The sequence below is a fragment of the Platichthys flesus genome, chromosome 18 (genome assembly GCF_949316205.1).
Source record: "Platichthys flesus chromosome 18, fPlaFle2.1, whole genome shotgun sequence".
NCBI classification, from domain to species: domain Eukaryota; kingdom Metazoa; phylum Chordata; class Actinopteri; order Pleuronectiformes; family Pleuronectidae; genus Platichthys; species Platichthys flesus.
The window spans coordinates 20855676-20881520 of record NC_084962.1 but is presented as its reverse complement, the minus strand read 5'-3'; the positions used below and the strand labels follow the sequence as shown (position 1 = coordinate 20881520).

The 25845-nt window shown below is 45.7% G+C and overlaps 1 protein-coding gene across 3 annotated transcripts; it reads right to left on the bottom strand.

Moving 5' to 3' along the window:
* Positions 1-1417: 1417 nt before the first annotated feature.
* On the bottom strand, positions 1418-25222 carry mei4 (meiosis-specific, MEI4 homolog (S. cerevisiae)). Of its 3 annotated transcripts, none has more exons than XM_062410991.1 (5): positions 25104-25222; positions 24042-24287; positions 21736-22232; positions 16726-16857; positions 1418-2365 (listed from the first exon to the last, which is right to left on the bottom strand). In XM_062410991.1, exons 1-5 carry the CDS (start codon positions 25129-25131, stop codon positions 2120-2122), a joined length of 1149 nt encoding a protein of 382 aa, XP_062266975.1. In that variant the 5' UTR covers positions 25132-25222; the 3' UTR covers positions 1418-2119. The 3 variants fall into 3 exon arrangements, with proteins under 3 accessions (XP_062266975.1, XP_062266976.1, XP_062266977.1); XM_062410993.1 differs by lacking the exon at positions 1418-2365 and adding an exon at positions 15482-15739; XM_062410992.1 differs by lacking the exon at positions 16726-16857.
* Between the last annotated feature and the right edge of the window lie 623 nt (positions 25223-25845).

The following is a 25845-nucleotide window of genomic DNA, read 5'->3' as shown; positions in this document are numbered from 1 at the left end:
TACACAATCTGCTCACGGTTTCTGCCGGCTCCGCACACCAAGCCACTTCACAGCCTCGCTGATTTATGTTTCCTTCCTTATTTCATGCTTTTCATTATGGCTACAGTATTTCATGGTCAAGTGGTCCATGCGATCCTGGACACTCATTCTATCTCCTATGAAACTATTTGCATAGTTTACTTTGAGTTTTGTCAAAGTTTAGCTTTTAGCTGCTTAATGCCAAATACTCAGAATGATATGTTGGTGGAACTTTATTCTTTTTAATCTCAGGATAAAACCAACGATGAGTTAATCTGTGTCTGTAGAGCTGCTCCTGTGAGTCCTGACACCTTTGAGTTAGAACCTCACCCACTCGCTCACTGGGAAGCTCCCAGACGTTTGACTGGGAGGCTGCAGGAGAAGATCTGGAAAATGACTCAGACATTTGGGTTCTTACCTCCAGAACATGTCAGGAACATGTCTGGACTTCTCAAGGATCTGAACACCATAAGTGTCACTGATAAGTGCACAGCAGGTTGGATTCCTTACAGATGTGATGACTGGTTCACTGCCAATGGAAATGAAACCACCACGTAAAAATGTAAATATGATTTGAGCTTAGTAAGCATCAACAAACCTTTTCCTGTTGTCATGCATTATCTGTCATTATCCAGAAATGACTCTCAAGTGAATCCCCCCCCACTGATGAAACAGCTCATGAACAAAGTGAGACTCTCGGGGGGGGGGGGGGGGGGGGGCTGTCAATCTCACGCATGACGAGACAGATTCACTTCTCCACAGAGACACATTAACCATCAGAGCACGTACCAGCAGTCCATTTTGATTTTTTAAAGCACCGCCTATCCTCGCTCTGCTCCCGACAGGATATGAAAGATGAGGAGATCACAGACAGTGGGGGGGGGGGGGGGGGGGGGGGCACCGACCCACAGCAGACACAACAGGAGCGATGGCTATCGGCTCGGCCGGGACTCGTGAGCCGGGGAAATTCACCACGTACCAGGGAACTTGTTTCTCTGCCCTCAGGCCTCGGCCATCACTACAGACTCTGACTGAGCAGCGGGGAGAAGAACATGGCTGCCGAGGGAGAACCTCCCCTCTGGAGAACCTCTCCTCTGGAGAACCTCTCATCGGGAGAACCTCCCCTCTGGAGAACCTCTCCTCTGGAGAACCGAGTGATGAACAGACTCACGGGAACGATGAAGGACCGACGAGCTCAGATCTTCACCAACCAGATGCAGAGAGAACCCATTAAAGCCCCCCCCCCCCCCCCCCCCAGCCCTCCTTCTCTGTCCCAGGCCCAGAGACGACTTGATTGAAATGTTAAAACTCCATCTCGGTAAAATTTAGTCAAAACTCAACTACAGATGTTTTTGATTCTGTTATGAAAGTAAATAAACAATAACAGTCACATGTCAGAGTTTATTGTTTTGTACACAACAACACTTTTCTGCTGAACTACGTCTTGAATCTCTTTTTAATGACCAACTTCTGCTACTTAAAGTTTTTTAATGAGGTTTGTGAAACTTAAATACAGAAACAGATCTGAAGAACGTTACACGTCAGCACGAGGTGAGACTCCGTGAGTTCGAATCCCTTCAGACTCTCCACTTGGTTTGAAGAGTTTAAACATGTTATCAGATTGTGACTGTTATTGAACTGAATAATCCCAGGCTTTACTTTCTGAAGTGACAGATTTGAAATGTTGTTTTAAAATGTTTCCATCGTCAACAAAGACCCAAACCAGCGAGGAGTCAGTTCATCTCTCAAACTCTTCACTTCCTGTTCGTCTCTGAATCTCAGAACCAAACGTCCTTGAGTCTTGTTGTCGGTGACTTTCTTCAGCGGTGGATTAATTCACATTTGACCAAATAAGAAATTCCAGGCATTGATAAAACATCGACCGAGAGGATAAGGTATTTTTGTTGGATTTATATAATCACATGTTTCCTCTGATAAGAATTGAAGGTTACGATTCCTTGTCGATATTCCTTCCTAGTCCCCCTCAGCACATTGCAGGGCTCTGATTGGAGGATCAGTCTGGTTTCAACCCACCTGCTTCGTGTAGGTGAGTGGAAACCAGGCCTTTGGATGTGGCTGGCCTGATGGGGGGGGGGGGGTCTTATCTGCCTGAGGACGTGAGCAGACTTCCTATCCTCCACATGTAGATGGAGAATAAGGGAAACTCATCTGACAACAGAAAGAGATGCTGCTCCAGGTGACGGAGGAAGCCCGTCTGCTCCGAGCCCAGCTCCACCCTGCACGGTACCCTGGAGTTCTGCAGGAGCTGCTCCAGGATCCAGAACAGGTGGCAGGAGTTGTGGTACCGGTCCACAGGAAACTGGTCCAGCCTGGAGCTGTCCTCGCCCTGTGGAGAGCAAAGTCAACATCAGGGCGACTTGAACACTGATGATCACCTTCAAGACGAAACACAGGAACCTGAGGTGGACTGGAAGGACAGTGGAGAGGAGCCCCACAGCCGAGGCTGCTTCCTCACCATGTGGTCTAACTGGACTGAGATCAGATTCATCCGGTTACACAACACATTGCATCCGTTTGACCTCTGACGCACTTTTCATAAAAACTCTCCAACAAAATGATTTCACTGCAAAACAACAGAACCGGGTTCAGTTTGCTCCAGACCCAGAACTGCTCTTCTGGTCTGAGGGACCGTTCACACCTGATGTTCAGGTTCACACTGAACTGACGAGTCTGAAGCTCTGAACCCAACAAGGTGTGATCCAGTCCCTCAGCATCAGGTGAGTGTGATGCGCCTGCTGATCCAACAGGTAGCAGGGGAGGGCTGTGACCCCAGGGAGACGTGGGTAAGAAACCCATGATGACAGCTCCCTCTCAGAGATGAGGACTGATGCACGATGCTGCAACATGATGCAAGTCCACAGCAGCAGCTTCTCCACCACACACCGAGTCAAGTTCAAACACTACAACACAATAATTAAAACCACATTTTAATTATTCAAATAAAAGCTAGTAGATTACTTCAGGCTAAAATAGATGAGTGTGCCTGTGTGTGTGTGCGTGTGTGTGTGTGTGTGTGTGTGAGCGCCACCATATAGATGTCAAATGTTCCTCCAGGCAAAAACCTTTAGAGAGCAGACAGACTGTGACAACACCCATTAACCCCTTACAACACACACAGACACACACACACACACACACCTTTGTCTTTATATTTCACACATTTGACTCCGCCTGCCTGGAAACTCTCCTCACCAGTTGAAGTATTTAAGAGACTCCTGCTGAGGACAGTTAAAGATTGAACGCACAGGTTAACATTAACGTTGTGTTTGCTCTTTGCACAAAGTGTCACATGTCGCACTTGACTCAAAGCTGAAGGTTCCAGCGTCATTTGAGATTCTGTTTGGGCGTATTGTTCCTGCCGAGTTTTCAGATATGCTCGGACTTCTATGAGAGTGAATCAAAGCTCCCATGGTCCCAGTGTGAGAACAGGTTCCTGAGCAGCTACATGTGTACGTGTGTTGAAGCGCTGCCATTAGAAGACGCCTCAGGCCTCAGATATTTACACAGTTTGCTGCGTCCACTGTTGAAGCGATGGAAAGAACATATTTCCTGGTGAGAAGCGTGACGAAGGTGGAGCTGCTCATCATCATCACGAGGATCCTCTGAGCTCCATCACGGAGGCAGACGGGAGGATTTCTTGGCATCGTCTGACTTTCACATATTGTTCGGTGAATCCTTTCAAAACATGAAACCAGGGCGCAGGAGTGGAAATTAAAATGATTTAATGAAGGATTTGGTTTGCCAAGAATGTTGTGATTTATTTCAAACATGATTTCATCCGCACTGAAAAAACATTGCCTCCTATTTCCAGGCGTGGGCTTTAATTAATATGCTGATTGTGTTGTTTTTACACCAGAAAAACAACTGAAGCAGAAAACAAACAGTCTCTGGTTTACAGCTTGTGAGGTTCGACCGCAATGAGATTTGAACCAATGAAAAAACACATCTCCTTCTGTCTTTGCTGCCAACACCAATGACCTGAGTGATGTGACACTTATGATGACGACTGTTGATTCTTCATGTCTTCATTAAATGTTCTTTCAACAATTTAACTATGTTAACTTCATAAATGTAAGGAAATATCAAAAATGCCCATCACACCGTCTCACAACTTCATACAAGTCGCACTCATCAACACAAAGATTCTCAAAAAACTAAAATCTTCTTCACAAATCCTTATGAAGGTCAGAAGAGAAGTGAATGAAGATCTGTGCTCTGGTTCAAGTGCATCTGGAAACAGACTCTCCATTGTTCATTTGGCTTCTTCTATAAAGACGTGGTGCAGTGAAGCAGGAAGCTGCAGTGTGATATCTGCTGTTGTGTTGTCTCTACACATCCATCTGCCTCCAGTGCTCACCTCCCTAATCACAGCTGCACTGGGGGGGGGAGGCAGCCCCAGATGCTCGACTTCAATCTCCAAACTGTCAGGTGCTAACATGGCCAAAGAATTTATGAAGCCATGAGCCGTGAATCGATGGGCAAGAAAAATCGATAGAGGGACTGAAAATGTGACGGAGCGTCCGTGAAGAACATGGAGGAGACAGAAAGGAAATCTAACACAAACTGCTTCACATCACGCAAAGACATGTCCAACAACAGAGACGCCTCAGGACAGCTCTACCAACACCGGCCTCGACACACACAAGAGACTAAAAAGCTCTGGGACAGAATCAACCTATATTACCCATGATCCTCTGCTTCCCGGACCTGAAGCGCTGCAGCTGTAACAAATCCAATAAACTCTCAAAAGAATTCTTCATGTTTTAACAGTTTCCTGCTGAATGTTGGAGATAAACTCTGGTTGTTTATAACTTCAGAGTGTTTGTAACTGATCTAAGTTCAGCTTCACTCTTCAGTCTGCAGCTGGTTGTGTCTGTGACTCTCAGTCAGTTGTTCTCTCAGGAGATGGAACCCACTCAGCAGAGTCACAGACGCTCAGGGAGAGAAGGAGGAAACTTTCTCTTGTTCACACTCACACATCAGACTCACTTCATCCAGCTGCTGCTTTCAGGTGAAGACGTTTCATAGTGTTGCTTTAAAAAATGTATTTCTTATCAAAAGGAAGCCACATACTGAACATACACAATATTTTGATAATAGACAGTTTAAGATTGCTCCAAAAGGGGATCAAGTGTGGCGCTGACAAGAAGTATCCTATAACATCTTCTTACTTCATTTCTGTTCCTGTTCTATATCATTTTAAATCAATGTTCTTGTCATGTAGGAACAAACACAAAGCAGTCTGATGAATTCATCAAGTAAGAGCAGGAGCAGACTCTGAGAAGAGATGTGACAAACAATCGACTGATCACAGCTCTGTCTCTTTTCTTTGTCCTGAGGAAATCCCCCCCGAGGCCAGAAGCTTCTTCTTCAAACCTCGAGGTCATTTCATGAGAACACGACGCCAAAAGAACAGAGTCATTGTCTACAGAAACAGGAAACCAGGATTAGATGTGTTGAAGATGATTACAAAATTAATACTGTTGCACATTTTATAGAAATGTGATTTTTAGTCAAGTTTCTCTCTTTCTCTTTGCCAGGTGGTTTTGGAGGTTGGCTCTTCAGGACTTAAATAAAACAGGGAGTCAGATTGATGGATCAGAAAATATGATATATATTACCACAAGGATCATTTAAAACAGCCCTCCTCAGATTGACTGTTTTTAGATTGACCAGCTTTAGAGGCTAGTAAATTGATTATTAATGCAAAGCTCTGTTTTTAATTAATTTCAAAATTCAAATATATCATATCCCGAGTTTTTCTCTCAAAAACAAGTAAATGAGAAAGGTAATAGAAATATAAAGCATCCAGCAGCTGGTGAAGCTGTGTTCATCCGTCCACTATAACTATGACTCATTGAAATAAAGTTTAGGTTTGTAATGTTTCAGGTTTCTTAACAACTCTCACTGGATTTGACAGTTTCCTTCACATTAGTAGTTTTAGTTTATGACTTTCAATAAAGGAGCGTCTGCAGTGTCTGTTATATTAAGATCATGGTATTATTCCATCTGCCCTCTTTTCTTACATGTGTCTCTCACTTTGTTCCCTGACCTTTCACATCATCTCCACTTCCTGTTCATCTGACAAAAACATGCATGTTCATATGTGCAATGTAAAAGGCGTCAGCTACCAAGGTGTCAATCAAAGACCAGGGAGCAGGTCCGACTGGATGATAACCTCAGTGAGATGAAGCGAGTCTGCACGTGAACCAACGAGCTGCTGCTCTGAGTGAGGGGATGGAACCAACCGGACTCGCTGATTGACTCGTCTGCTGGCTGGTTGGAGACCTCGGGGATCGGGGGGGCCGCAGCCTGTTATTGATCCAGACCAACTTCCTCCTCCCTCCACACCACAGACCGGACAGACTTCCACGTCCGGGTCAAATCACAAAGTGACTTCATCTTCAGTTTGATCTTTAACAGCTGTGATCCCGCAGAGCGACCTCAGCTGAGGGAGGAGGCTGCGATGAGGCGGAGGTCGAGCTGAAGGTCATTTCATAATCGATATCCAGGTAAACGTGATGAGTTGTGGCTTTGAAGCTCGGCACCAGGAGACTGTGAAGAGTCTTTGAATATCTGCAGGAGGTTGAACCGGAGCTCAACTGGAGCTGTGCCCACCCTGATCATTAAAGACCACGAGAAGCCCTCCAGAAATTAACTGGGATATTTCTGTGCTTTCTTCCAAACATTGTTTTACAATAGAAAATGATTTTCACATTCTGCCAAATGGAGCATCAACTACTTTACAGCATTATTCTGTAAAACACGTATTTCACTTTCCACCACTCTCCACAAATCAAACTAATCCAACCAATCCAACGAGACAGTTCATCCGTGAAGCCGTGATGTCACGAGCAGTTACTGACCTCAAACGCTTATGACTCAATAAAGACAATAAATGAACATCAGGCTAAATAATGTTGAAATGACAGAGATCGAACATGTGACACAATCAATACATCGTCACTTAACCTCATCATCTCTGGGTTGATGCAGAAAAAAGAAGCAGCTGAACTCTTCTGATCCTTCCACAGAAACCCTGGTAATTAGCGCTGATGGGATTTGGAAATGTAAAAGGCATTTTTCACCAAGTCGGGCGAGAAACTCAATTGTGGAGAAATGAAACCTCGTGGATCTGTATGCAGCGAGGAGCCGGAGGCACCGTGACCCAGATAGCATCAGCCGCCCTCAGATTATAGAGCTGCGCCCTCAATGGGATTTAATTGTCCATTTGATAAGACCTGCAGCTCGTTACCGACAGAGCAGCAGACGAGGCCACGGCAGCAGAGCGTCCACGCTGACACCAGATCAGTTCCTCACATGGAAGAGAAACCAGGATGAAGACGGATCAGGGAGAAACAACAGACTGACAGAAACACTGAATACAAAGAGACCATGAGCAATTACATATGATTGAAATGTGTTATCAGTTGTTCTGCAGATTCATTTCCAAGTTATATATTAACCAGTAGAAAAATTATAGAATATATTTCTAAATTATAATAACAAAGTCCAACAGTATTTCCCAGAGCAGGGTGTCTTATTTTAGGAGCAACTGACAGTGATAGAAAAGAGAGGAACAACAGACAGAGGAAAAAAAAGAGAGGAGCAACACAGAGTGATAGAAGAGAGGAGCAACACAGAGAGAAAGAAAAGAGGAGCAACAGACAGAGTGATAGAAGAGAGGAGCAACACAGAGAGAAAGAAAAGAGGAGCAACTGACAGAGTGATAGAAAAGAGAGGAGCAACAGACAGAGTGATAGAAGAGAGGAGCAACAGACAGAGTGATAGAAGAGAGGAGCAACTGACAGAGTGATAGAAGAGAGGAGCAACTGACAGAGTGATAGAAGAGAGGAGCAACTGACAGAGTGATAGAAGAGAGGAGCAACAGACAGAGCGACACAGTGTGAGTCAGTGGACGTAGAGGGACAGAACCTGACAGAGATAATGAAGCTCTCAGTGTGAAGAGCAGTAATTTACTGATCGAGGACAGAAGCTGATTTGTCGCAGCAGAGGAAAGAAAACCCAGAGAGTGACGTCCTGCAGGCGGCTCTCCACCACAGGGCCACGTTAGAGACTGCACTTCCCACTGTACCACACAGACCCACTGTACCACAGACCCACTGTACCACAGCCCACAACTGGGAGATGTAACAATCTTTCAGTCAACAAGGGATTCTACGGTTTCATTTAGAGCCAGCTGTGGAGCTCCATGCCGCTCTAATGCTCTAATGCTTTCTCTGGATTTACTTCTGGTTCTATCACTAAAGAAAACAGGGATTTATTTGAATGATAAAGCCTAAAACCTGTGTGTGTGTGCTTCACAGATGTTGTGTTACAATGACTGGTGGTCCAGACCTTTGAGGTTAAATATCTTACAGAAGAAGTGGGAGATATAAACGTCACAATCCAATCGTCTGCAGCTTAGAGTTCAGCACACAGGAGGATTGGTTCACTTTCTGGGATCAGGTTGTTTTGAGGCTTGTTGTATTTGGGGTCGAATATGAAACTTGAATATCAGCTCAGCTCTGGTGAGGAGCAGGTTTCCGCTCTGTGCCTCACACAGGCCTGATGCGTCCAGCAGCCTCATGACGGGGATGGTGAGTTGATCTGTAACGACTCCTTCATCGTGAGACCACACACCCTCCTCACATCAGCCCCGCGCTGCACAGCAACTCCCAGGGATTGATTTTTTGTCTAGTAGACGTGTCCTGTTGCAGTGTTTTATTTTTCCCTCCCCGAACACATCTTTCAAGGCTGTTCTCCGACAACTGGCAGACAATCGATCCCGAGTCATCTGCGTTCTCTGAGTTCATACCTCGACATGTGGCCGGCCGGGAGGCGGAGGGACAGGTCGGTCGGTTCCACGCACACAAAGGAGGAGAGTCCCGTGTCCACCTTGTTTCCTGTGGTTTATCTCTCAATCAGTGACCCAGGACGAGTCCAGCAGGTGGGGCGGGTGTTGTTTTGTTGAATGGTCTCCTGAGGCAGTGACAGCTGCAGAAAGCAGCTTCTGTCACGTCAGTCGGCTGGAGACGGCTGATTTGACAGCAGAGATTCCCTGAAGACAAGAAGCCAATATTCCCTGTGTTCATCCACCTGGAGAAACTCGATGGAGAAGACGAAGGACTGTGACTCTTCTTCGTCACTCGGGCTCACCTACCATCAGCTGAAGGTTCCTGGATCAGATTCTATTTTCCACAGACAAGTTTTGGATCAATATGTTTTATGTCAGATTGTGGAATTTATAAATTTATAACAATTTGAGAACTGTGACTGTTTCTTATGGTTTATTTACGTACAGAACCTTTTAGCTGAGGCTGTACAGATTTTATAATGATGAAGTCATAGTCATAATAAATACCATCACTGGAGGAACATTTCTACAGCAGAGTTCAAAGTGTTTTAACAAAACACTGTTCCACCTTTTTGCTCGATATTAAATCAAATATAAAATGATTTAATAGCACAAGTCGCTATAGAAAAGAACATGAAGTCAGATCAAAAGGCTCCATTAACTCTGCACCTACAGCTCTGAAGTCCTTCAGAACAGAAGCCTCTTCACAGGGAATTCAGATTTATTCAGATATTAAATTATAGAGGATGTTGAACACCTACAGTAGCGTGTGTGTCTGTGGCGTGTTTGTGCTTTAATAGAGGAGGTGAATCGTGTCAGCTTGTCAGCGACTCCACAGAGGGGTTCAGGTTTCTCTTTATCAAGTCACTTTGATCGGCCGGGCCTCGCTCTCCTTCCCGGTGAGGACGCTAATGAGACTCCTGCGGTTCGAGGCTGGAGGACGACTTTGATCCTCGGCTAATTGTCCGTCTTTTTTCTGCTTCTGCCCTTAATCTGATCGTTCTTCAAATGTGTGTCACATGCAGCATCGGGGGGGGGGGGGCCACCACGCCAAGAACATGTCACCTCACAGAGAGGACGTCTGTTGTCCAGCGGGTTGTTCCGCGGCGCCAGCCGACCCGTGAAAGTGCACAAAAAAAAAGCCTGTTAAGAAATTGATGTTGCACAGAATTGCTTGAGGAGTTTTAATCTGAAATATATAGTATCGATTTTTAACAGCAACATTCAAGCTTACTCTACTAACATATGAGTAATTATTCTTAAGCGACGGAGCTAAGTTGCTGCAGTTGAACAGTATTTGATGGAGTAAGTGAGTAATTAACTGGTTCTGGAGCCGTATTGATCTTGTTGCCAGAAGAAGAAGAGCGAACACATTGTAGATTTGAATTCCCCCTGCCGACACCATGGTGTATTTAAAGTGAGGAAAGTCAGACACATCCGTGGACTTGGGGAATAAACTGGCACACGCTTCCCATCTCTGCGAAAGTTTGGATGCAACAGCGGGATGGTTTTGGCAGTTCTGCCTAAATTAATTTTCATCTGAGCCAAATTGCTGCTCTTCAAAACGCACTTGGCGATGATGCAGATTGGTCTAAATATTGTCTTAATTAAATCTTAGCCTGTCTGCTCATACATCTGAGAAAGCAGAGTGTGCTCCGGAGGATTTAGCTTCGTTCTCAACAGATTTGTAGGTCAATCAGGTTGTTACTCAGCCATAATGGCTTTGGCATTTTAGGTCTGTGAGCTGCTGGTAGCCATTGCTCAAGCTGCCTGAGAATGTTACAGCTCACATTTATGTGGTGTACGATTACAGTGATAGTAGGTGACGTTAAATAATGCTTCTGTCCAGGGGAAATGCCGAGTGAAGAGCAGGAGGAACAACAAGTTTGTTCCCACAGCTGGAGAAACAAACCTCATGATGATCATCAAACATACACTTTTGCCAATTTCTGCTCTGCAGCTCAGTGCCGTTCAATTCATCAGTGCATCTGTTCACCACAGGAAGCATGTGAGGCCCACGTTAAGAGGAGCAGGGGATTGTTTCAGTGTGGGAGGACGATGACGGGTAGAGACGGAGACCACAGGCGAAGGAATGATAATTCATTAAGCCATCAGCACATACGCCACACAAAAGATGTGGGGAAAAACAACATGCCTGAAAAAGTGCAGAGATAATAACAGAGGACATGGATCTACAGTCATTACTTTAAAGGGCACCTGGATCTGCGAGTATGAGCTCAGGCCGTCATATCAAGGGAAATGATGAAAGATAGAAACTAACGTTAGATATGGTTCTGCTCAATCGACTATACAGGCACCGTAAATAAAACATCGCTCCAGAACAAGTGTCAGGCAAAAGGTTTAGACTGTAAATGAAGATGGACATCGTGACGGCTCCAGAGACCGAAGCACCTTGATCGCCCCCTAGTGGCTGGAGGCAGGGCAGCTCATAAGTGCTGTGATCATCACTTTCTAGAGGTACAAGTTAAATAAATGCCTTTCAAAGATGGCGTCTGTTGATTTAGGCCGATCTTATGACTCTGATGCTTGTTCAAGTGTTGATGATGATATAAAAACTTGGTGAAACGTCATGATTGACAGCTGATAAGCCATCATGACGCCGAACACAACAATACGCAACCCAAGTGTGAAGCTGATAAGAAAGGGCTCTTGTGTGATGCACAGAGATCCAGAGAGTTGATAGCCAGAGACTGTGCACCTTGGATTTATTGTACCAGATATAGATAGAACTAGATTTACAGGCTTTAGTCCTTGGGCAGGTTCCCCCGCCGATATTAAATTTGCCAAAATAAGAGAAAAGCAAGCTGTGGTGAATTAAACCGTCACAACAACACAACAGCCTCCAGAGCGAGTTGACATCAACAGATTCAGGAAACATTCATGAAGTCTGCAGCTTTAGTTTGTACTGTCCAATCTACACTGAGGATTTGTGTTGCTCCCTGACCGGTTGTGATCCGACGTCATCAGAACCATCGAGAGGTTTTGAATGTGATCAACTTTGGAGCCAGACGAGAATACATTCTGTGTAAAATAGTGCAGAACACTGTAAGATGAATGTGTTATGCTCCTACAATAGCAGAACTGTGCTGTTTCCAGCTGTGATTTGTAAGTTGTGTCGGGGCAGCAGTGCACGACAACGTTCACACAACGATCCATGTGAATCTCAGCTAGTCAGCTTCGTTCTGTCCTCAGCACCTCAGCTGTGTCCCTCAGGGGGAACGGAAAACCAATAACAGGCCTTCACAGGGAAACAATTGATGAGGACAGTCTTATAGGTTTGTTCCTATGAAGCGCCGGGGGGGGGGGGGGGGGCACGTGGAGCTGACTCAGCTGTTAACGGAGACGTGGAGATTGTGGGTCGTGATACACGAGGAGCAGAGAGAACAAACCCGTTGTCTGCCAACAATCCCTGAATCATCCAGGTGCTGATAATGAGTCTCAGGGTGAAATCAGCTCCAGACAGAATGTGAACATGTTGTCACCGGGTTCAGCTGCAGGAAGCAGGCCGAGTCATCAGAGGGAAGCCAGGGTGGAAACAGGGTGTTTCTATAAAAGCCTGACAAAATGTTTACATTGAAGGACCTGGAACCTTCAGAGGTTTCTTCTTCTCTCAGTAGAACGTCCCCTGGTCTTTCACTGCAGCATCCATCACCTCTGATTCCCCTCCACTGGGAGCGATGAGGCTCTTTCAGAACAGAGCGCCATTGTTCAGCGACAGCCCGACCGATGGATCTAGATTTCTCTCACCGCGACTCGGCTCCGTGGAAACAGCCGCTTACGACCGACAGACGCTGTCATGGTGACACATGTGAGAACACGAACAAATGAGCTTCACATGAACACATTTCCCTGGAAGTGTGATTCGTGTGCACAGCGGCTCGTCTCACGTCGCCTGGAGACTTCCTGCCGTCAAATACCACTGCCACTCACACCGGTAGAGCACTCCCATTAAACTCACTGGTTCCAGGACCAATTCTCAGAGACATTTAGGAAGCGGCCTCCTCCTGGTGTGTAATGATGAGGAGGGGCGGACTGAGGAGTCTGAGCGTTCACTGAGGGCTGTGGAGCCTGAGAATGCAAATTGAGCTGGCACTGGTCTGAAGAGGCATCGGCTGTGAGGCTCATTTCCTCTGGCTCTGCCACCAGCGCTGAACCCTGCATCCCTGAAAACCAGCTCATCGCCTCCACAGCCAGATTTAATATCCCCAAGCCAAACTTAATATCATTAAGGGCAATCATCCCAGACCCTGGCTGGCTGGGAAACTCATCAGAGCTTCCTAATGAGACAATAACACGAGAGCTTCATGGGATTCTCAGACCAACTCCAGCTGAAGTGGAGTGTTAACCAGGACGACCATCTGCCCCCCCCCCCCCCACACACACACGTCCCAGAACACAATGTAGGATTCTCATTGGTTCAATTAGGCAAATATTTCCTTTATGACATGTTGTAGGATCCTGTTCAAACGGATCTAAAATGATAAACCACAATAGTTTAAACATTTATTCAGTTTACCAGGAACCTAACGCCTCATGATGATGTCATCATACATCTGGTGCTAAATGTGGTAACAAGAGGAGACGGAGTTTCTCTCAGCTGCTCTCAGGAGATCGCTGTTTGCATGATCCTGTTTAAATGAATTCAAGATAAGATGGTGAAATATGAATTATTTGTGTACAAGGAAGTTAAAGTAACATAGTAACATGAAAGAAGCAGAGAGGAATGTTCACAGTTCAAAAATCTTTTGGATCATTAGAAAAACATGTCAGATTTTTGTACTTAATTAAATGATATCACGATTTCAGAAATGGTTTATTGACAGAACTTTTATCTGAGGTCGTCCAGATTTAGAGATATCAAAGCATTTTGAGGATTCTCCAGGAAATAGCATGAGAGGACCATTTATATTGAAGAAGTGAAAAGGTTGACTCTTGATCGATAGTGTATTAAGTGAATTAAATTGAATATTTATACAGACAACAATACTTGAACTGATCCAACAGCAGTGAAATGGTCTTTGAAGCATCTTTTCCTAACGTTTTATTGAACCACAATTCTTCACAGTTCTCCCTCTGTAGAGTTAAAAATAGACCTGTGAGCTGAGTAAGAGTAAATCTGTGAATTAGCTCCAGCTGCTCAGGAACGCTCCTTCCAATGTGAGGCATCGTAAAAAACACAAACACTGAGAATCTGCAGCTTTGAGCCGAGCTTAGGTCGTCAAAGGCAAAGTGATGAAGCGATTCCTGTGATTTCTCTCACCTTCCAGTAGAGAGGTTAAAGAAAGACACAGCCAGACACAGACCTCCCGCAGTTTGCATAAAACACAGACGCTGGGACAGTGACAAGCGAGGCTGCATGGTAATCGCTTCACGCCCTCTGGATAGTGCTGTTACTGGACTTCATGGTGGCTTTGTCCTGAGGGTCTGTGGTTGTTTGGGTTGTGCCACTGCCTGTCACGCCCTCTGACACAACAACACAACAACACAGTGCTCTGATGGAACAGCTGATCTGTATGCTGCGCTGCTCCAAGGACAGCGGCTGCAGCATCGCTCAGGATGTACACTACCCTTGAAAACAGTGAGGCCAGCTCCTCTGAGTCGCCGCTGGAGACATGCACAGAGTTTCAGCTTTGATTTCCAATCAGAGGCTGTAAATAAACATGGACCACGTCAAGGCCACAAACCACAACATCACAACATGAAGCCACAACATGAAGCCACAACATGAAGCCACAACATGAAGCCTGTTCGAGGCGGCAGGAAACATTAGCCTCTGCTGGTATAACACACCAGAATCTTCAAGTGAGTCGTGACTGGTCGTGTGGTATCATGGGTATTCAACACACACACACACACATTCACACACACACACACACACACACACACACACACACACACACACACACACACACACACACACACACACACACACACACACACACACACACACACACACACACACACACACACACACACACACACACACACACACACACACACACACACACTCCTTCTTTTGAGTGCAGATCATGTACATGTGCATGTACTCCTGCCTGACTCCACGTCCGACCTCATGAGGTGAGGGAGCTCCTGCTCACGGCCGTTTCTCTGTCAGCTGCTCGTCTTGCTGCCTGTTTCCAGACTGACGCCCAGTGGAGCTGCTGAGGTCTCCGCTGCCACTCTGATGTGAATGATAACGAGGAAATTAAGAGGATGCTGTGCGAGCACGAGGCCGAGCCCTTCAGCCTTCACCGCTCGTCCTTTCAACCTCTGGAACACAAAGGCCTGAGTCAGCGAGGCGTCATCGGACAGATGGGGACGACCTGCTCTCCGAACCACCAGCTGCAGACCGGTGGCCGCCTGTCAGCTGTTCTCTACAGTGACGGACGACCCGACACCTTTAAATGCTGCTGCTGCGACTCAGGAACAGAATACTAACCCAACTGACATGTTCCTGTAATGAACCGACGCAGAGACACTGATCTTTCCACAGCAGAATATATTTTAAATGACCTCCTGAAGAAGAGAGAAGGTGAAGAAAGAACTTTTTCTATGGATCTGAACAAAGGATCGAGGGTTTTATGTCTGTGTCTCTTTCTGGTCAGAAACCCACAAACGACCTTTCACTCCTAATCAGAAGTAATCAGGGGTTTCAATCAGCTCCGGCTCTGAAGGAGAGGGATGGAAACACAGACCCGGGTGAAGGTCTGATCGGGGGCAGCAGGATGAGAGAGCCTCAGTTTCCAGTCAGTTCACGATGTCCAACACGACAGAGACAGAAAGACAAGTTCCTCTTCTGGCTTTTGGGAAGAAGTCGCTTTACTGGAATAAAAAAAGTGAAAGAAACCTGCTAATTTAGTCGTAAAGCATCGAGACGTTCTCACAGATTTCTCAGAGGATAACTTGTGATGAAAATCTGACCTATGAAGAGGACTGATATCCATGAGTCTCTGTGATCTGGGGCAGCTTGATGAAGGGAAGGAGACTGGGGCTTTGAGGAGGAGGGATATTCTAGTGTCAGTTTGCGATTGCAGGTTTCCCCGAGTGCACAGAGGAAAACGACGGAGCTCCACTTGCAGGTGACAGATTCAGGAGCACTGACACTTCAAATACACATTACCGCAGCTTGGCTGGAGACAACGTCGATACGTCTCCAGTGAAAAGTGGGTTCATCTCTTTCTTTCTCTAACTTTGCTCTCAGAAAGTGCAGTGTTGATAAACTTCTCTTTCTAGCTTCGCCTGAGTGGAGCGGCTCCCTCTCTCCAAGAGTAAAACAGGAACGAGTGACCATGAGCGACCCTGCTGAGTGGGGGGGAAATCATCTGTATCCTTTCCCTTATTTCATATTTCCATTTCCAAGGGCCCCCAGAGGCTCGACACTCAGCTCTGCCTTTCAGGGGGAGCCGGCCGGCCGACTGCAGCTCTCTTCTGGCCCGTGACTCAGGTGGCGGGAGGCGTCCACAGAGACACGTTTCAATAGATGGCCGACAGGAAGCTGGTGGGACGCAGTATTGATCGTGGTGGTTCCGAAGTGACTGTGGCAACGAGTCGATAGCACGAACCGTCTGCAGCTGAAGCCTCGCACAGAGGCTGAGGCTCCGAGTGAAATATACAAGTGGGAGGGGGGGGGGGGGGTGCTGCTGAGTCGTGAGCTCTGTGGGGTTTGATGTTTATATGATGTGTACACTGTGATGTCATTTAATTAAACTGAGGCTCATGGGGAGGCGGCCGAGGGAAAGAGAGACAGAGAAGGATCAATGTTGACAGAGGCTAAAAAGAAGAAGAAGGATGGGGGGGGGGGTGATTACCTGGAGGATGTGCCAGAGCTGATCGGCCACAGCGCTGATCTGAGAGAGGAGGTGACGGATGACGAAGGACCTTGACATGTTGCTGCTCCCCAGAGCGACCAGGCACTCCATCAGCCTCTCAGCCGCCAGGAGCTGAGGTTAGAAAAACAAGATCCATGCACTTTAGGTATCCACACCATGTGACCACATCACCTCTCTCCTGATTGGTCGAGTGACACGGATCAAAAGAACACACGTGGTGGTTGGTTGAAAACTCACATGTCTCCTCTGATGTCAACAACACACACATCATGTCTGTCTGCAAGTTGCATTTGAGACATTTGAATTCAACATATAAAGAAATTGAATATGTGTTCATTATTGGAGCATGAATATTGCTCACATGCAGCCACAGCCTAAATCACATTCACTCCTTTTCTCATAAGTTTAACTGGGAGCCGCCCAACCCATCCCGTCCTCTGCTGCTGTGCCAGTGGGCAGCTCCACAGCAGCAGCTGGGGATGGATAAATGTTTGGCTCAAGGGCATCATAATACCCACTGTCCCTTCCAGCTCGGTGTGGGGGAGTTGAACCCGTCACCCTGCACGTACTGTGGGAAGCGGAGTTCAAACAGACGTGTTGTGGCTGCTTTCTTCAGACGGAGGGAGAAGAGAGAAAAAACTAAAATATAAAACCGCCTGAAATTCAATTTGCTCCGTGTCGCCGCCGCTGCTGATTAGCCCGAGAGCTGGATGACACGGGGCCACGCTGGGAAATGGTCTGAAACGATTATCCCATCAAGATATTAGTTCATAATTTGAAACAATTGAGGAGAGGAGATTGTTATTGAGTTTCATGGAGCGGATTGCGTTTGAGTGATGATGATTTCTCTCTCACTCCATTTAACCTGTTTCACCTGTTTGCTTGGAAACAGAAACAGAGGAATAAGAAATGATGACGTCTCTGAACTGAGCTTTGCTACTCGGCTGTTTTCAGACCTGCAGTGAACTTTAAAATAAATGTAATTTAACTATATAGAAGAAAGAGTTTGATGTTAATGATTTGTCACTTCACACTTAACACTTTGGCTGCTCTGTGTTTGAAGGGCTTCATCTCCCACACAGTTGTTTTTCATGTAAACTACTCAAAGCAAAGCTGAGACTGTATTTTATAGTTTTTTAAGAATTCAATGTGCTCAATAACCAAAACAATGTCCAACTACCGGCCTGACTGTTGTTCCTCGTACTTTATTTCTTAACTTCTCCTGTGCGTGACCTATGAACGTGTCTGATGAGATGACGTGAATCCGCTCCTCACTGAGGGTTCAGCTCCAGATGGTCTCTACAAAACAAAGGATTATCCTTTAAAAGAATGTGATGAAGCCATTCCTCGTGTCTACAGGCAGACGCTGTAAACCTCCAGCCGACGCTGTCTGATGGAGCGATAGAGGCAGTGACTGAGCGCTCTGTTTGCTCATGAGACGAACTGGATCCAATACAGGAGAAGGTAATAACAGTTCCTCCGGTGGGCGACAGTGTGACAGGGTGAAACGAGGAGGCTGGGAGCTTTATGAGGCCACTCAGAGTTCTCCCCTCCCAGAGGATATCACACGGAATACGTCTTGAAGCTGAACACTGTGGGAAAGTGACATTTGAATGACGCCTCTTGGGATTCAAGATCCTCAATTTCAGTGTCTGAGCTGCTCGTCCTTTCTGCTTCGTCCTGTGACATCACCAGGTGTGTGAGAGAAAATGAGGCAGGAACAAGAGCCGCTCTGAAGGCTGAGGCTGCCGCTGGTAAATTGCAGCTGCTCGCCATATTACTCAAGATGGAACACACTCAGTTCCACAAGGTCTCATTGTTTGAGTGAAGGGATGCGTCTCTGAAACAGGAACGGCTGGAAAAACATCTGAACAACCGACCAGGGGGTTTCCCATCAATAGCAGCTGACTCTTCATCTTGTCACAAGTCTTTTCAGTATTCTAATTACCCCCCCGTCCTCTCTGACCTCCCCGTCAATGTCTGCACGGTCTCAAACAATCAGCTTGACGGGCGGTGATGGAGTGTTCACCGGGCGTCAGACACATAAAGAGTTCATTAACGCCATCCTCAAAGTCCTCTGCTGCGCCCTCACAGAGGAGGAGACAGCTGATTTACATATTATGAGGAGGTTGATAACTGCATGTAGAAAATGCTTAGTGTGGTGGAACACTCAAAGCTCAGAGGTCAAAGTCCCAGCTTCCATGTGTGTGGACGAGTGTGTAGAGGTCACTCACACACGGACCTCCATGGATGCTAGGGACAGTTTAGAGGTTTGATCACAGGCTCAAACATCGGAAACAGGTGCAGATCTCTGAAAACAAACATTTGCCTGTGATATGTGAAGCTCACCCACTGAAAGGGTTTGAAGTGTGATCTCTGAGAACCTGCAGAGTTTAGATTTCACCATCGAGCCCTGAAGCAGCTGAGGTGTCAGCTGAAGGGGAAGAGGCTTCGTCTGGAAACCTCCACGAGCATTAGCTGTGTGCAGTTCCTCTAACTCCATTTGGTTGTACGATGCGTATATATTTTTTGTTGTTTATAAAGAATGGTTAAATAATGTCAAACAGAAAAGTGATATCATCAGGTTTTCACTGCCAGCTCCACAGAGTCTATGTGATAAAGCGTTTTTCTGAAGCTGCCTTAAAGAATTGCAGGTCGCCCGCCGTACGACGGTTCATCCATAACACAAGAGGCACAGAAACCAATTTCTCCCGGCACGGAGACCTCTATCCACCGGAGAGCGATGTGGCCACGAGGTGCTGCGTGTTTGAGATGGAGTTGCGACACGTGCATCACCCACAGCCGAATGATCACATTTTAAAAGCTTTCTCTGGCTGCATGAGCCCACATTTGACTCAGAGTAACAAGTCCACTCCCCTTCACTGAGGCCCTGTCAGTGCTCACTCTGGGAGAAAATTAAATAAAACCAAAGGATGAGGCGAGCTTTAGGAGAGAGCATCAAAAGAGCACATCAGAAACATTAATCACACATGCAATGAGCGTCGCAGATTGGGGATATCACACAGTAATACTATCAAAGAGGCGACTTTTACTTTTAGACGATATAATCTCTCCACAAACACAAATCCCTCTAGAAGAGCGTCTGCATTACTTCAGTGGAAAGTCTCACGGGAGTCTTGGTTTGTTCCAGAGCCGTCGTCCATGAACCCTGTAGGTGCTGACTCCTCTTTCACTCAGTGTTTGCTCTGGATCAGCGGCTGCACACAGTTCATTCATTACGTCCCTTAGTGTCTCTGGACTCACTGGGAGGACGGAGCTGCTCAGTCTCCATCAGCATCACCACCAGGCTGCTGCAGAGGCCCCGGAGAGCAGGAGGCAGGGGCCCCGACACAGGACGTAAACACCATCGATTGATACCTTCCTGCTGCCTTCAGCTGAACAAACACTGGGCCTCTCTTAGAAACGTTTGAAAATTCCAGCTCACACTGTACAAGTCAATCGAATGAGAAGCAGCTGGATTAAGATTAAAATCAGATTAAGATCCATTTATTCGTCCCAAACACATGCACAGACATGCAAAGACACACTCATGCAGGTAGGGAAATGTAACCTCTGCTTTTGACCCATCTGTTGCAGGACACACAGAGCAGTCAGCGACCATGTACGGCGCTCGGGAGCAGATGTTGGGGGAGTGAGGTGCCTTGCTCAGGGGCACTAGACAGGGTAGGGAGACTCTTGGATTTTTGGACAGATCAATCCAGGTTTGTCTTTTGTTGTTTCTCCGTGGAGTCGAACCAGAGACGAACCAGAGACCTTCTCTGCCCATAGTCCAAGTTTCTGCCACTAGACTCATGGTGCCCTCAGGACTGGTCTGGGCAGAGTCAGAGAAGTCCTCCTAGTTGTTTGCTTTCGTTATACAAACAAGTAGGTCTGATCATTTCTCAGAACAGCAGCTTCATCATGAACCAGAACAACGTGCACGTCTCTAAGTTAGTGTTCTGCTCCGTCGGTTCCGTGTAGAGGTTTCTAAAAGCTTCACACGCTCATAAAGTTTTTACCATCCACACAGACGTGTATGTCGCTGTGACCGGAGGAGGAGGAAACATGGAACAGGCAGGAAGGACAAACCAGTCTGGTCCCATGTCTTCTGTCGCCACGTCCAGAACTCACTTTCACTGTGTTGGAGCTTTTCCCATTTGGCAGCGTGTCCAGCGACCGCTCTGGAGCTTCATCCTCTTCAGCTCAGACTCACTTTCATCTCCATTTCCCAGCTGCCAGCCGCTGTCATGACAGTAACATGTCTGGGCCGCGAGGGACTTCATGATGGACGGCGGAGGCAACTCTTCGGTTTGTGGAGCTTTGGTGAAGGTTAAAGCCAATAATCGAGGATACTTTACTTTATCGTAATAAGGACCTTGGCAGAGTCATTAGGAGGGTTAGGAAGGATTCAGATGATCCACTACAGAGGCTGCTGGGTCTGTCTCAACTAGAGCAGACCTCAGTGGAGCTCATTCCTCCACCATCAACTCAATCCTCCAAATCTGTCACTTTGCTTTGTACCAAGATCCATGAATTATTCTCTGAGACATCAGAAAGTGTCACCAAGTCAAAGAGCTGCTGCTGGATGTGCACTGAACTGTACAGCTACTGGGCAGAGGACATGAATTATACATGTCTCATAATCACAAGTTATTGTGTTGAGAAAAATGGAGATTACGTCATATATGTCAAACAAAAGCAAACTTTCTTTGCCATCACTGATTATATAAAATATAAAATCATACACAATTCATCCTCTTGTCATGGGAACAACTGAGTCAGGGTTATTACCACTAATTTCCTAATCCACACTTGTGTTTAACGAAGTGCACATGTTCTAGGTTACTTCATTATCCCATTGACACATTCACTGGACCAGTTTAACTGTGGTTAATTCCCCAGCTCATGGTGTGCGGCCACCGTGTTCTAATTAATTAGGAATTATTGTGCGCAGGCAAACATGGCGTCTTTATGGGTCCTGTGACTCACCCTGCAGGACTGGTTGTGCAGCAGCATCGCCGTCATGTCCGTCAGCGAAGCCTCCACACGACTCATGAACTCTGCAGACGGCAGCCTCTGGGAGCAGAACAGGTCCATGGCCCGGGCCGCCACCTGGCAGGCCTGCAGGACCAGGTCACAGGGACCCAGCGGGGGGGGATCCCTGCACGCCACCGTCACCGAGTGCAGGAGCTGGCACACAGAGTCCGCCAACACGGACCCTGCACCTCCACCAGGGCTGAACCACAGAGCCTCCAGGCCTCTCTGGTCTCCTGCTACTCGGTGCAGGGCGCACAGCGACTGGAGGAAGTGCACGTGGGGGTGCATGGCTCTTTCATGGAGACTGGAGGCTGCTGGCGGCAGCGGGGGGGAAGCGGCGGGCTGGAGGTCTTCCTGAAAGAGTTCAGGAGTCTCAGAGTCACAGTCAGGCTGCGGCTGTGAAGGACCAAACAGATCCTGTGAAGTAGCTTCGTCTGCAGCATCGTGACCTGGAGGAGTCGAGCAAACACAACTTCATGATTATTACACTTCACTTCTGGATTCAGCAGAACGAGGAGAAGCCTGCTCCACATCCACTGCAGCTACAGCAATGTAAAGTGAATTACTCAAATCTGTGGATGCTCAGATTGAATCTGTGTCTGATCCAAGGCTTCATCCATATGTGTATTGTTTATATTTCACAAAAGATCAAATACCTGACACTTTTTTAAGATGATACAAATTATATAGATTTAACATTTTACTGACAATGCACAGGCAGCATATAACGAGTGTTAGGGCCATTTCATCACTTCTGCACTGGCTTCCAGTCTATTTCCATTTTTAATCTATGAGAAGACAAAGCTCATTAAGAAACTGAAAAGACTGAAAATACAACAGAAGACACACAATTAGAGTCATGCCAATTAAAAGCCATAATTATATCAGAACTATTAAATCACATAATTACAGTGACTTTCAGAATAATCCCTGTGATCAGAGAGGAGCTGCTTTTAACCTGGGAACTGACAGACGTGCGTCTCAGGGTTTGAAACTCAAATAGACTTTTCTTTTCACACAAAAATATAAACATCCAAACTCGAGGACCAACACTTCATCTAAAAGTTATACTCAGACATTTTGTCGCTGCTGAGGAAAAGAAGTTTTGTTGATGTGGTGTTGATGTTTCTCAGAAATCCCAGCTTGAAATTAAAGATGAGCTGAACTGTCTCCCGTCAGCCTTGAGCTTTTAGATTTAGAAGCACAAGTGTTTAACTTGGAACAACTGCCGACATAAAGGAAACAATATTTACACCAGTGTGAGTGTTATTATACGGAGCGTGGATTCAAAATGACTCATCCTCTGCTGAGAGCGTAATGACCGATAAACTGGGTTCCTGCAGAGTTCACCAAGTTGCATTTGAGTCCTTATTGGACATTTTAACACAAACAGAACTCAAGGTAAACAACATTTTCAAGGTCCTACTGATGGAAACTGAAAAATATCAATGACTTTATTAACTGTTGTATCAACAGGACACCAGTAATTTGCTTTGTTCACTCATGCTACCAAAACATTTCTCTTAAAGACCCAAATAAACTTGTTATATATCAAAAGACTTATTTTATATATTTTAGGGTTAGGGTTTCAATCATCTGAATTTCTGTCAGCCAGAAATTCAGATGATTGAATTTTGTAATAGCCGCTGGAAACTCTTTCCTCTAGTCCTCATCAATCTGGTGAGAAGAAACAGAGACTTCCTCCTTGTCAGAGGAGCGAGGAGCACATTCAGCTTGAAACCTGACAAATCAACATTCATGAGCATTATGAGCCTGATCATTAGCAGCGTTCAGGACAGACTGTCCCCTGAGGACTCGTGTCAGACGTCGTCTGTCCTTGAGATGTCTTCTCCTCTCACTGAAGGCTTCAGCAACGAGTCTGTGTAGCTGCTTCAGACCTCCTCTGAACTCTGGAGAACACATGAGCCAGTTGTTGTGAACGGGTCGGAGCCGAACAATCTCCTGCTGCTTCACATGTGAAACACAAACTTCACAGAAAATGTCCAGGTCATGTCTGAGAACAGCTTCTGTCTTTATAAAGGAAAAGTTCTGACATGAGTTCACTTCTCTCTGGCTCCTCCTGTGTCTTCAGGACACTTAGTGGATTCATCTGAAACCTCAACTTTCCAAGGATTGAAAAACACGAACCAGAAAATAAATGCAACATTTATCTCAAGTCCCTCAGACGCAGTGTTTTCATGGTAAATGTCTGATACTCTTGTTCCCAGTGACCAGCTGTGTACGTGCAGGGCGCCTACCTGCCGTGTCCGTGGCGTTCCGTGCTACCGACGTCCCCCTGGTGATCAGCAGCTCCTGGCGCAGCCTCAGCACCTCCTGCTGCAGCTCCTGGGCCTCCTCCCTCCAGCTGTGGTCCCGGCTCCTCAGCCTGCAGCCCAGAGCCTCGGCGTGCTCGCGGCCGCTCATGCCCGCAGGCCTGCTCTTTATTATTGCCACCGCCACGGCCACTTTGGCCTTCGAGCAGAACTGCAGCTCTGGACTCACTCCTGTCAAGAGGAGCGATGGTGGAGAAGAGGATCAATGGAGAAATGTGACGGGTGATGATTTCCAGAGGGGAACGTTCAGGTTCACTGCAGCAGAGGGAGGTTCAGTCACGACATCACTCAACCTCAACCCCCCCCCGCCCCTCCACCTTTCATGATTAAAACATTTCTGAAGACACAAACTGGGCTGTGACAGTTCATAGACAAAACAATAATTTAATCAAGAGAATTATCTGCAGAAAACTGCGTTTGGAGTTTGTGTACGATTTGTATTTAATAGTTTCTAACTGTTATCATACCATATCTTACCAGAACAACTGAATTTTATATAAAGTTCACTCTCATAACAGCTTTACAGTCTGTGACGAGGTTATTTTCATTATTAATATGAATCTGTTTCTCACTGTAAACACTCATACAGGTCACTTAACAAACACATTAAACCAAACCACTACATGTTGCTTTGGACTTCAGGTTATTCATGAATTCATCTGTTAGTCATTTATTTAACTAATTTAGTTTAAAGTTTATTTAATGAATCACCTGAAGAAACATGAAAATGTACTGAGCCAGTTCTCTAAGCTACATTTGTTAATTAAGATGATTTCATGTTGTCAAGTTGTAAAACCTAAAACAAATTAATCTGCTGTTGTGTTTGATTATTAATGAATATAATTAATGACGTCACATTAACACAGCTAGCGGCTAGCTTAGCACAGCGAGCGGCTAACTATGCCTAGCTAGCTAAACAACGTTGCGACAGAAGCAGAAATAAAGCTTCATATTAATCTGATGTTCACTGTGAACTTTGTAATTTACCTTTTAAACAAACGTCTCGACTCGTCATCCCCCGGCCTCTGTCCTCCTGCTAACCTCCATTCACACGTTAGCTTCAGGCTAACCTGCACCGATGCTAACTGAGCTCCAGCTGAACTCAGGTGTGACCCCGGAACCTTTGACCCGGCAGGTTGTGTCACCCGGAAAAGTTTAAAATGAGTAAACCAAGACATGTTGTATTTAATTAACGCTTAACTTGTTCATTCATTTTATTGCTAATGTTGCCTCATTATGATTCTATCATTATTTCTACCTAATAATCACCTGTGTGATAAACAGAATGAAAATCTAACAACAGGTTAAAGATTTATAGGTTTTCTTTAAAGTCCGATTTTCCTTTGTTTATAGACAAATAGTGAATACTGATTCATATTTTTACGTCATATGGATTTATTTTAAAAACGAACTCTCAGTCACTGGTGAGGAATCATTCTCTGTTTTATTGACAACATGTTAAATACGAGACAAAAAGCTTTACATCACAATAAGTTATTTTAATAATGCTAAAAAAATATTGGCAAAAATATCATATTCAGCCTAAATGAAATAAATGTGGAGCCTTATCGTATATAAGTTATTACACTCATAATAGTGTTCATATTTTGATATATATATTTTATTCTAAATACTCTAAAACATACATATGTACATAAACACAGACTACAGGAGAAGAAGATTTTCTGATTTTTTTTTTCTTACTGAAACATTCAGGTACAAATGTTAA